The sequence below is a fragment of the Perna viridis genome, chromosome 1 (genome assembly GCF_037379345.1).
Source record: "Perna viridis isolate PV_CMFRI_1.1 ecotype Kerala chromosome 1, ASM3737934v1, whole genome shotgun sequence".
Classification (NCBI taxonomy): domain Eukaryota; kingdom Metazoa; phylum Mollusca; class Bivalvia; order Mytilida; family Mytilidae; genus Perna; species Perna viridis.
Window position 1 is genome coordinate 13359756 of NC_142445.1, and position 13476 is coordinate 13373231.

The 13476-nt window shown below is 32.4% G+C and overlaps 1 protein-coding gene across 2 annotated transcripts; it reads right to left on the reverse strand.

Moving 5' to 3' along the window:
• Nucleotides 1-342: 342 nt before the first annotated feature.
• Nucleotides 343-9297, reverse strand: LOC148627322 (EF-hand calcium-binding domain-containing protein 12-like). 2 transcript variants are annotated; one of them, XM_088571318.1, is made up of 7 exons: nt 9258-9297; nt 7558-8394; nt 5172-5364; nt 4367-4917; nt 3828-4032; nt 2441-2750; nt 343-1524 (listed from the first exon to the last, which is right to left on the reverse strand). In XM_088571318.1, the coding sequence occupies exons 2-7, from the start codon at nt 8293-8295 to the stop codon at nt 1257-1259; spliced, it is 2265 nt and encodes a 754-aa protein (XP_088427444.1). In that variant the 5' UTR covers nt 8296-8394; nt 9258-9297; the 3' UTR covers nt 343-1256. The 2 variants fall into 2 exon arrangements, with proteins under 2 accessions (XP_088427444.1, XP_088427443.1); XM_088571317.1 differs by having other exon boundaries at nt 9210-9295.
• Nucleotides 9298-13476: the final 4179 nt, after the last annotated feature.

The window sequence follows — 13476 nt, forward strand, 5'->3', positions numbered from 1 at the left end:
AATTAACTTAGGAACATAATTCAAAAAGAATTGTTAAAATTGGAAGAGAAACAAACATTCTACATGGGTTTTAATAAAACACCTATTTTTAACCTTTTTGGCCCCTTATTCTATAACAGTAGGAGGCACAAATTCCAAATTAGATAGGAAGCTTCTCTTAGCAGTTAGTAAAATCATATCAAAACTTCATAACAATTGGTCAGGCGCAACTGAAGTTATTGCACAAAAACCAGTTGTCTATGAACGACAACAACACACACGATGACGACATTGCCATACCAATATACGACTGCAATTTTTTTGTGGTGGTGTAAAAATGAACTATAACAAGGAAACAACAGGTCTGAAACAAAGCTTTATTTACATAACAAAATAAGTTGAACAAACAATGGTTTCACAGCCAAATAAAGCATTTACTTTGTAGCAAATGACAAATCTGTTAAAAATCAATTTTTCAAAAGTTTAAATATCCTAGACAATAAATCAATAAATATTCGGACAAAGCAGATTGTAAAAAGTTTTTTTCATTTGTTTACTTCATTTTATTTTAAACAGAAGACATATTCCACAAAAATAAAGATTTTTTCCCAATTCACTGACTAGCTGGTGGCTTTTGTTTTCATTGTTTCAGGAGAAGAGTACATGGATTGAATGAATTAAATTTACAATTTACATTTTACTTTATTTTAAATACTAACAGCGAAAAAAGTCCTGAATAAATATATACCATTTGAAGTATTTATATTCAAAAAGTGAGGAATACATGCCCTTTTGAAAACAATGAGGTCTTATCAACACCTGCAAATACATGTATAGAGAACAGGTAGATGTAGGTTTCCATACTTAAGTAAAGACTGTAAATGCATGTTAATTCAAATGTCATAATGGCCAAAAACTCAATGAATAGAAAGATATTGAGAAAACTGCAGAATATTTGATATATTGTCAGAGAGGATAAGTTTCTGAAGTGTCACAAAATGTTTTGACACAATGAGTATATAAACCTTTTAATTTTAGCACAACATCATGATTTGAAACAAACACAATTTTGTAAAAATAATTATTTCATAAAAAAAATCCTGTAATAAAAATCATTGGACAAACTTAAGAATCTAGGTTAAAAAAAGGCTTTAAACAAGAAAAAAATATTTCAAATGTCTATCATACAGTAAAGTGACAAATAATGCATAAAAAAAATTGTACATTTTAAAGAAAAACATCTCCAAAAATAAGAATACTCCTTCCCTTATAAACACTTAGTATTTTCTAGCATACGGGTCATACATTCCATTAACAATAAATCCATATTCATTCACTGGCCAAGCTGAATTTTCCCTAATTGGGACTACATGCGCTCTCTTATTCCTGTTTACTTCAGTAAATAAAGAGTTTGAACTGTTAAATGATTGTTGAGGTTTATCATATGGTGGCATACACAGTCTAATCTTGTCAAGTAGATGACCAGGCCAGAAGGCATTTGTCTCAGATGATCCATGGAGCTGTTGGTATCTTGTTTGTAAGTTTCTGCAAAAGTATACATATGTTCACATATAACCTGCATAAAGTTACAAATTATTGTAGAATGTAACCAATTTTACCGTTTAAATGTTTCAAACAATATAAATATAACAGAAAAAGGGAACATATACTGGGTATGGTAAAATGCAACAAATGCACCAGCATAAAATAACAACAAAGACACTTTAATGACCAACATCTCCTGACTGTGTACAGGCACGTGTCTGTGGTGGGGTTCAACTAGTTTTATAAGGCCTTTACCATCCCCCATAAGTGTAAAGTCAAAATAAACTGAAACAACAAACACACAGTAAAATTTACTCAATAATACATCCTATTTTCTTCATGGAACACCTCGCCTTCACCAAATAGACAAAATGAGATATCCACTTAAAAAATTATTACAATTACTGAAAGCTAGCTCGGAACAAATTATCACAGTTACTGAAAGCTAGCTTGGAACAAATCACAGTTATTGAAAGCTAGCTCAAAACAAATTAAAGGCATTTTCACTCAAAGAAAAAACCCTGGCAAAATTCATCTTATTATAGATCGATGTAAGAATAAGAGTATGCCAAATAGCAACAGTAATGTAAAAAAAGAAGAGTATGAAACTTTTTTTTTTTAAATAGTAAAATGCATTCAATAAACCTTATACATCTAAAATGGTGAAGAATGATTCATGTTTTTTTTAAAACTGGTTGCAATGCACTGCATGGTATGTGCTCCTCCAAATGTCTTTTCACAATGTTATCTATGGTAATATAAGTACTTTTCTTGCTTCAAGATTGTTTCTTTTGTGTGCTCAATGCATCTTAACAAGAAAATTTTCTTTAAAGCAAATAAGTACTAACTTCAATGCTGGACTTTAACATTGCCATGTTTTAAATTATGAATCTTATCTGAGTTTAAATCTTCTTACCTTGTGTGTCTTTCATATTCTTCAAATGTCATCCAACAATCCACCTTCCTTCTAATCACAGCCTTACCAGTTGACAAATTTTCTTTTGTTCCTGATGCAGCAACATTAGATTTTTGTGGATATCGGTGACGACTATCTATCATCAACTTGCCACTCTTTGATCTTTTAACCTTATCTTTGTGTTTGACCTCTATAGGAGTCCTTGGCCTTTTGGGTGGTTCAGCATAGTGACTCGATAAGAGAGGTTCAGCAGGAGTTTTGACATTTCTATGTATTTCATGATGAGGTCTATCAGGAGGGTACAGCAAAACTGAAAAAAAAAAAAAATATATATCAGTAAAACAAGAATGAAGAACATGTATCTTTAAATGATTCTACTTTGTTTACTTGATAAGTGTATATACATGTAGTTCACACCAGAGTGTTCAGCCATGAGTTCTATATTCTACAGTGAGGTGACCAAACATTAATAAAAAAAAATAGGACATCTAGTGGAACATTAAATGATACCATGCCACATGCTAAATTACAAATCGTCACATAGAAACAGCAGATCCAACTCGTGTCCATAATCTTAAAAGAACTAACGCTTTCACCTTATTCAGCATTCCAAGAAAGATAACTCCAATAAATCAAGAGAGAAAAGTCACTTATTAACATTTCCAGAAAAATAGCTCCAACTCGCTGAAAAAAATTTGGTGGGAAAAAAGAACTTAAAATGAAATTCAAACTTGATACCCAAAAAAAATTAAACTTTCATAATTCTTAAATATTCAAAGAAAGATAACTCCAATTCATAAAAAACCCAACTTCTATTAATATTCCAATCAAACAGAAATTTTAACTTGATGTATTTTATAATACTCAATACAAAATTTCTAAAAAGATCCTTTCATGTCTTCTAAAGTTATCATCTAGAAACTGTCAGGGGACAGACAGACAGACAGCTTAAAACATCATTAACTAGCATATTACACAAACATGTGTATAGTTACTTTCGAAATTCCTTTACTGACAAATGAAAAATTACATTTTCTCTAGGACAAAGCCTCCATTTTGTTTGACACAATCTAAGTGATATTGAACATCATCTTTATATGTGAAACAAGATGAATTTAATATATGGAATATGTGACACCTTCCCTACAGTGATGGACCCTGATATTTAGGGCTATTTCTTTCTAATTTATAACTACATGTACTTGCTCCAATATATCTTTTGTTTGTTTGTTGGGGTTTAACATATATATCTTCAGAGTTTCCTATTGTCATACTTTCATAATATTAATTTTAATAGTTCAAACTGATTTTGCAAATTGCTCTAAATGATTTTATAGATATTCTTAAAAAAAAACTCTTTATGATACATGTAGAACCATCATCATACCTCGTTCAAGTAATTTTTCATTCAACACAATCCCATTCAGTTTGCAAAGTTTTGTTATTTCACAATACTCTTTCAATTTAAGTTCCCTGAATTTGTTGATCATTTCAGCAGTTTCTCCTTTCAACGTTGACCTCATTGAATGATCATCAATTGCTTTATCTCCAACTTTAATGATCCCAGGAGCTGGCATCTTAACCTTTGGAGACTAAAATAAATTTGAAGAAGACTAATCATAAAATGATCAATATGCAGCAAATTTCTATAAAAAAGCAACTGGTTTGAAAACTTTTTACCATGAATATCTTTAAAAATTACCCATGTTCTTCAAATACTTGTGAAGAGAAAAACAGCATTAAATGAAGTTATTGTCTATTCTAAGATAATTGTGAAAGTAAGATAAGGGGCAATAACTCCAACACAAAAAAAGGGAAATTAATATAAGAAAAATCAACTTTACAAAACCTCAAGAAACAAACAATAAAACAAGGAGAGACAACTTATAGTTTTTCAAAAATGTTTTAACAAATTTTGTAACTTACACCAATTCTTGATGCATTTTTCAGAGCTTCCCTGTCCCTCTTTCTTAAGTCAACCATGGCTTCATCAGAGGACAAAATCATTCTGTCAGGTTTAGTGTCTTGTTCTGGAACACTCAAATACTGGGGAGTTGAGGACCTACTCCCACTAGTACTTTGCTTGGCTGACCCTACACGACCCTTGTTCTCTGACTCAGCACTGTCCTTTAAATCACCTTCGCCTTGATCATTTATCATAATATTTTCCTCAGATGGCTCTCTTTCGACTCCATCAGATTTCCGTGAAGATTTAACTGACTTTTGACTCGTAGCTGATCCTATTCTTACTTTGCCTGACCCAGTTCTCCCCTTAGCAGACCCATGTCTGGATCCTTTGGGAGACCCTTTTGATGATTTAGGTGATTCTTTCTCATGGTATAGGTCTGGATCATAGATATCCTCATCATTATCAGCTTTCTGTTTTGCTAGTGCTGATGTCATTTTTCCTTCTTTCATAAGCTCAAGGTAGTCAGGTTCATCATATAATTCTTCTAAGGACTGTGGTGTTGCTGAAACTGATTTAAAGTGCAAAAATAAATGCTACAATGTGCCAAAAAATACATTGTATTTATGATGAAAGTTTATTTGTTATACACTTTAAAATTGTGTAATACATGTATTTAAGTAAATTTTACTAGCTTTCATTCAAAGTATGAGGAAGAGCTCAACAAATTAAATAGCTCATGAACGCTTATTTTGTAATCATTAAATTTTAATTTGCATGTGTAATTTGAAGATAAAAAATGTAAATAAACAATAGTAACATTACTTGTACATGTGCTTGATTTCAGTGAGATATCACTTGTCTCCCTTGATAATGCCTTTCTTTTATTTTCTCTCCTTTCTCGTCTCCACATCTTCAGTCCTTCAGCCAGTTCTTTGTAGTCAAGATAATTGTCAAAATTACTATCCAAGGAGAGAATCATATCTTCTAACAGTGACTCTGACATGGGTACTGTTGACTGAAACCAAAAATAAAAGTTAATGATATACTATAAACAATTTTTGAAATTCATTATTGCAGAATGTCTTTACATTTATGCAATACATGGGTTTCAGCAGAAATTAACTGGTCAATAAACTACAGGCTTTATGAATGTAGATAAACTATTACAAAGATACAAATACATAAAAAATTGAGGTTATTTACAAATTTATAATATTAGTAGTTATCATAAGTCTTTCAGCCATAAATTAAAAACAAACTGATCACATATCTGGATCTATGTAATGGACAAATGTTGTCCTATTATTCAGGGGCAGGTTATTAGTAGTACAGTCAGTTATCAGATATACAGGTAAAGATGACACCATTTACCTGATGTTATTTAGGCCATGATTGCTATTAACTCTCTGTAATGACTACTGTATTTTTAAGACCCGGGAATAAACCATTTTCCACATAAAGAATGCTCATTTTTATTTCCAAACCTCAAAGTCTACCATAAATATAGTGAAAATTAAATCACCAAGACAGAAAACACTACAGTATTTATCACACACATCTGTAACATCTAAAGATAGGAGATACACATCTTCAATGTAGACACAAATAATGCAAAGTTTGAAATATATATATTGATTCAATACAGTGAAAAATTATAACAGCAGTCTTGGAAGAATAACTGACGAACAGAAAGATGGAGTCGTGAAACTATTGGTGACACAGATACATACATGTACAAGCCATGTACCGGATATAAAGCAGGGCTCAAGCTACTTGAGAAAAATAGGGAGAAGTGACTTCTCTTTCAGAGAGACACTAGGGAGAAGTGTGGAGTGATCATGGGGAAGTGAATGTGTACACGCATCATTTACTAATGCCTTTTTTAATTATATGTTTTATATGTTACTTACATGCACACAATTTAAACAGGCATTTTTATATGTTTAATTTCTTTTATTGAGATAAATGTTACTTTTTTATTAGCTAAATGTGCAAGTAACGAAATATTTTTGACAAAATGAAATCAGCCTGCTGACTCAATGATTGGCTGTACTATATATTTCTAATCTATACCTCTACCCCTTTCCAAATTTATTACAGCAAAATTAATATATGATTGAGTAAAGCAAAGCTTCTTGCATTGCATTGTCCTATTGATTTTATCTTTTTTGGCAGCACTGGAAAAGCAATTCCAGGCAGTGACATTCTGTTGGAATTTTCATTTTGTTCTGTTTTTTTTCCCTGGTCCCAATTAACCCATAATGATTTCTTGTTCAAAATATCCTGTCTCTTGATATAAGTTGATCAAGAGTATAAATAATCATGTTCAAAATTTATTACTGACAAATCAAGACTGAAACTTCTTTGACACATATTGTAGTGGTCGGTACAATCTTGTCTCAGGCTTAATAAATGTTCCATTGAAATTGAGAATTTACTGTTCAGTTATGAAACAAGAAGATCAGAAACGCTTCTGGTTTTCTACTGATTTATCAATTGAGATAAATTTAACTGAAGTCCCAAGAAATCGCACGACAAATTTGTACATTTTGTAACAAAATACGAACGATAAGAAAACCGGACAACTCGACCCAGGACCATTCGGCACATGTCTCCGAACCACTCCGACTGAATATTCAGGGACTTGGACCATCATATAAAACAACTTGGACTGTGTTGAATGAGTGATGGGTGATTTCCAAAAATGAGAGAGCAAAGTGAGTGACCCCATGGCGACTATTTCACCCGAATTGCCCAGTAGCTAGAGCCCTGTAAAGTTTTAGATTTTGTCAAGCTGATGATTTTTTTTTTCAAAATTTATAGATTGTACACTACTGTCAAACACAATTTTTAATTTCTCCACTCTCCACAGGGGAGATGATGTGAGTTGAGTCACAGTTTCACCACCCAACACTGTGGAGTCACAATTTCACAAAATATCTATAGGTTATTTCTTTAATCTTCATACCAAAATACTGGTATATAAAATGATTCTAAAAGTTTAATAACATTTCAGTTTATGTAGAAAACAATGAAAGTTATTGAAATGAATCAACAGAATATCAGTTTTTACTTTAGTGGAGATACAGTGGAGTAAAAGTGGAGAAGAGTGACTGTGGAGAGTGAAGAAATTAAAATTTAGGTTGATAGCAGTGTCTATGCTTTTATACTTTCCTTTGTATAAAAACAAAAATAAATTTATAATTACCTCAAGTATTGCCTTCTTGAATTCTTCCCTTGAAATTCTCCAGTTTTTGCCTCTGTCCACCTTTACAAACAAATCAATCAAACGCATCTGATTTTTACGTAAATGCTGTTCAAGGATTCTTATACCAAGAGGTGATGGAATTTTTACTGTTGGAACGACAGATATCATAGCTTCAGTGATTTTCTCTATGACTGGTTCAGGGGGAATTGGCTTTGGTCGAGCATCCTCTACCATTTTTTTATAAACACGTTTTTCTATCTCAGTTTTATCTGTTTTTCTTCTCAACCATTCTGTATTTAGTCCCATATTGTCTAAGTCATTTCGAAACTTTTGCCGATCGGCAATCCATTTTTTGTATGAGTCTTCCTCTGCCGCAGCTTTCTTCCCTGCTGCAATAGCTTCAGCATCATCATCTATTATGAAGTTCCTTGGTCTTATATCAGAACATAATTGAGTTGATGGAGGGGGTTCTTTTTGGTTCACGTAAACTCCTAACCTGTGTTTCATTGGTGTTTCCATTGGTGGAGCTTGTATGACTCTCTTTCTGCTAAGTGGGCCACCAAATATCTTTACAGCTGCCTTGTAGTGCTTAACATGGGCAAGGTCTCTCTTTTCAAAATTATCCAAACGCTTGTGCTTTGGGACATGGTCCAAATTTCGGTGATCAAACAAACGATGAAGTGGAAAACTTACATCATGTTCAAGGACTATATCCCCTCCCTTCCCCCTTGGAGGCATTTTGAAGATTTTGTGCAGCTTTATTTATCTATTTTTTTTGTTATTTAATTCACTAAAGAATCTGTGATAAACTAGAATCAGTGATAAACATCTGTACTTCTGCAAGTAGAAAAAGGATAAATATATTACAATATTACTATTTTATAAGTACATTTGTACAATCATCCACATACATCAAAGAAAAAGTCAATTACTGTAGTGACAATCTGATATTTTGAAGGCATAATAATCCACGGGTCCAATAGTCTGAAAGTACGCAACAGTTCAGTTCTACAAGAGCAAGCTCAGCCTGAACTGTCAGAAGAGCTGGCTCTGCTACAGATTCTAGAGTTGTCTTTTGATGGTGTTCTTGTAAATCTGGAAATAATAAACAGTTAAATTGAGGTTTTTTAATTTCATGAATTGTGTTCAAAAATTAAGTTTTAATTTGTTGAAACCTACCCCATTTGTGAACTTTTGTATAGAAATTGTGGGTTCATCATTTTTTGTTGGGCAAGCAGGAAATTGTTTTTTGTTATTAAAAGACTTACAATTTAACCAATAATTTGAATGCTTCCATTACTGGCATAGGTCATGCTATGTGGCTTGCGTATTAATGAAATCTATGTAAATATCTCCAACCCTCGTAAGCAAAGCCTATAATCATTTAAGCTGTTATGTCTAAACGAGGCATATGACCCATGGGCACTTATTTCTGACTATTGGAGGGGGTAAATTCTATGTATGAAGGAAAACGAATCACTCCTTCTCCCAAGTGACACTTAAAAACTGATCCCTTTTGGATTAACTTAAAAACGACCAAAAAGACACGACAAGAGTGCATCAACTAAATAAATTAGGCTATATTCATATTATACTGCAATACTGCAGTATTCGTTAAAGAACAGTAATGATGAAGTGCTAAAATGTCATACAGTAAGACTTTGTTGTTAAAATTCATCTTTTGTCTTTAGAATTCTTACATCGTCCTCCATTTTGTTGCTACACAACATTTGTTCACGAAGTCTAAAATCTATTCAACAGAACCGACCTCGAACCGGAATGACCGCAGCAGATTAGGACGATATTTTTTCATTTAAATAAATATCCCGGTTTGAAGTGTATCACAAATTACGATATGTTTTCCTTCACAGTAAAACGCGATCACTAACAAGTTTGCATGAAGTTTTTAAAGCATTTGGTACAAGGAAATCCTTGTTTTGTGAATCGTTGTAGTAAAGTTTGAAAACCAAGCCCAGATATATTGAAAATGTCAAATAATCATCAGAAATATCTAAAACAAACTGTGTTTCATTTCAATAAAACAACAAACAAAAACAAACAAAACAAAACAAAACAAAACAACAAACAAACAAACAAAACTTAGAGGGTTGACAGTAACCCATGCAAGGCGGAGTATACATAATTCTCTCTAACAAACACTTAGCGCTGAACCAAACGACTTCAAATCAGACAACACCAGAGAAATAGGTAACATGAAGGGGATAACTAATATATTATCCTATGGAAGCAGGGGTTCTTTGGGCCGGTCAAGGACTCCACGAGCTCTGGTATAAATGGCTCTCACATGAAAAAGAAATAAATTCTTCAAAACGATGGAACACGACCCATATAAAATGAAAACTAAAAGATATGGGAAAATTAACTAGATCGTGACTAGATCAACCAATAAAAAGAAATAAAAACAAAAACAAACCCCCCCCCCAAAAAAAAACAAACAAACAAACAAACAAACAAACAAAAACAAGATATTAGGACAATATAACAACAGAGAGTGACTAAATATATTACCGAATAGCTCCAATCTGAGTATCAATTTTCATTGAGTCGATGTTACTTCTGTGTTTTGGGGTAGACTCACAGTGGACTTTTATCCGACACATGAATTCAGATATAGTTGTTAAAAATGGTGTGCGCACATGTTTTACAGTATGTTAAATATAAAAGGTGTAAACAAACAAAAAAAAAACAAAAAAAAATTAGACAGCTATGGAAATGCCCAGTTTCATGGCAGGATTTTACACCATATATCCCAGAGCTTCTGTGGACCTTGAGCAACCAAAAGATCCCCCTTGCCTGCCTCTCTAAAATAATATGCATAGTTACGGACTCGGTATTACATGGAATAGGTTTAGATTTGTTGTAGTTTCCGTAAGCATTCTTTAATTAAGACGATATATTATACTTTTTATAATTTTGTTGAATAAATGAATTTGCAAAAATGGACTTTGGTAATATGGATTTCTCCGTAATAAATGTTTATCCACGAGTCAAAATGATTCAACCATTAATTAAGACTGTGTAGGGTTCTATTTCTCTTTTATAAGTTGTTAATATATTATTGCATATATTTGTATTACGGGATTATCTCCATTTAACAATTGAGCATTAACTTACAGAAATAATAAGAATGATAACACCCACCCCCCCCCCCCCCCAAAAAAAAAAAAAAAAAAAAAACAACCAAAAAAAAAAAAAAAACAAACAAACAAACAAAAAACAAAACAAAATAAAATAAAACAAAACAAAACAAAATAAAAACAAAACAAACAAAAAAGGAAATAAAATGACTAACGATAAATAAATGAATAAATAAATAATAACAAAAAAATAAACGATTATGATACGACCTAAACAAAGACTGAAGTCTTCGAAGTCGCTATGTGTCAAATATTCTATGCCACTGATTTTGGCTTTCAACATCCGGGCGAATTCAATGATCTTCTAAACTTACCTCACATTCAATCAGTGATTTCCTCATTTTCACCATAAACCCTGGCGTAGATATATTTATGGACTTGGGTCAGGATTAAAAAAAATCACAATTTTAGTGAGCTGACTTTAAGCAAAGGTGCTATATGCTCTATTTGAAATCGGATGACACCATAGCCGCGTTTATCCGAATGTTCCTCAATCAAAACAACTTGGAGGCTAACGTTTCTCAACTATATTAGAGAAAGTTCAATGCTCACCAATCATTTCACCTTTTAATATAAAGTTCCCGCTCTCACACAGGTAAGAAACACACATAGAACACTTAGATCTCGTTTGAAGCTATGATTGACGGTTCTACGGCACCGATCAGCAGCATAAGGTGGTGTAGTAATATATAATAATGCAAATCATATACAAATATACAGTACTGAAATTACGAGTGTAAAAAGACGCTAACAATATTAGCGACTCCAAAATGCAAACAACAATAATAATATTTATTTAAAATGTAAGACATAAAAGTTGACAGTTATTGATTAAATACTGATTAAAATAAGCACTATGCATACTTATGATTAAGATAGATACATATAATAATGATATAAAAGAGAAATTGACTTAAGAATTGCACTTCGCGCAATAAACAATATGCACATGGAAAATTTATGTTATTTTTCAGTAGACAAAATTTTTATCATGGCCAATTCTTATAAATTAATTTTAAAACATATTTTTATCTTTAAACATGAGAAAAGTAGATCTGAATTTAACTGAATAAGGGCGTGTCAATATTTTTTCTATCCATTGAGATATAACAAAACTATTTTAACCAATCAGATTGCCGTATTTATCTCAAATGAATTTATTAGGTAATAAGCACTATGAGATTGTATAAATTAAAACAGCTAAAAGTATAAAAATATGAGTAAACTAGATATTTACTGTGGACTAATATCATAGGATGGTCTATTTTTCTACTTGACTTCTAAAATTATATTTTTAACAACTTTTAACACTTTCTGGTAGTGGGTTCTAATCCTTAATATTATTGTACAAAAAAAGAAGGTGATTCAGGTGAATTTAATGCTCTTGTTTACACAAAGATTGTAGTGCAACAAATATAAATCAAATGAGTTGAACCAATTTGTAGATAGACATGTATTGTATCACTATTTTTACGATAATCGAATAGATGTCAGGGGTCCATTGTTCACATTTCCTTTAAAACAATCTATGCTAGATTATATTTTTTGTACAAGAAGCATTGGTCAGACATGTAAAACGTTATGAAATCATCGAGGAGGGGGACATAAGTAGCACATTCGACCATTTACCCATTACATGCTCCATCACGTTACCTTAATTACAACCCTCACATAGATTTACAACAGTTTCTCAAACTTCCCAGAGGACGCTTACCCTACCGGTGCACCTGGTCCATGCTCCTAGTTTTTAGTGGAGTCCGAGTTGCTCATTTACTTTCGTTACTTTGTATGTATGATTTTAGTTACTTTATGTTCTTTGTTGTGTATGTCTGTTTTCCATGTCTGGTCTTTGTCCCTGGAATACATTCTTTTGATTATCGCTATAACCTTGGTTCCCTTGACTATTCTTTCCCTCGTGGCACAAGATTACGCCTGATTTAATTGGAAAAAAATTCATGAAAATCTAGAATCACCATTGACCGAACTAACATCAAATATTAATATTAACTATAATATAGGCGTAGATGAACTCTGCTCTCGTATCGAAGATATTCTAATTGACACTGCAAACAAAGTGATTCCTAAATCACCTTTCAATTGTCACACGAAGCCTTACTAGAATACTGATGTAAAACAAGCACACAAAGTGGAAAGAGACATGCGTAACATTTGGGTATCAGAGGGACGGCCCCGTGGTATGATCCATGAATCATATTACAATTATGAACGCGCCAAACGTGATTTTCGAAACATTCAGAGTGCAGCGTATGAAAAGTATATTAACGAGACGCTTGATGACATTAACCATGCAGCAGAATGTGACATTAGGCCTTTTTGGAAAATGATAAATCGCCAAAAGCCAAAACGAAGACAATGTGTACCCGAGATAATCATATCTGACGTTACGTATAAGAACCCTAAATCTGTGACAGAAGGATTTGCTCAGTATTTCGAACAATTACATACACAATCAAATGATCCATCATTTGATGATGAAATATTTCAAGACATTTTTAATAAGTACAACAGTCTGCATAATATATGCAATAGTGGTCAAAACTTACTTCCGGGAGGCATTATAACTGAAGATGAAATAATTTTTATTATTAGTGAACTTAAAAAGAAAAAGGCGTGTGGTCCAACGATAAGATACAAAACAAATATTTGTTATATGGCGGACAAATTGTAGTAAAAGCACTTACTTTGCTGTTTAATAAAATAGTGACTCAAACACACGTTCTAACGCAGTGGAAAAATGGTT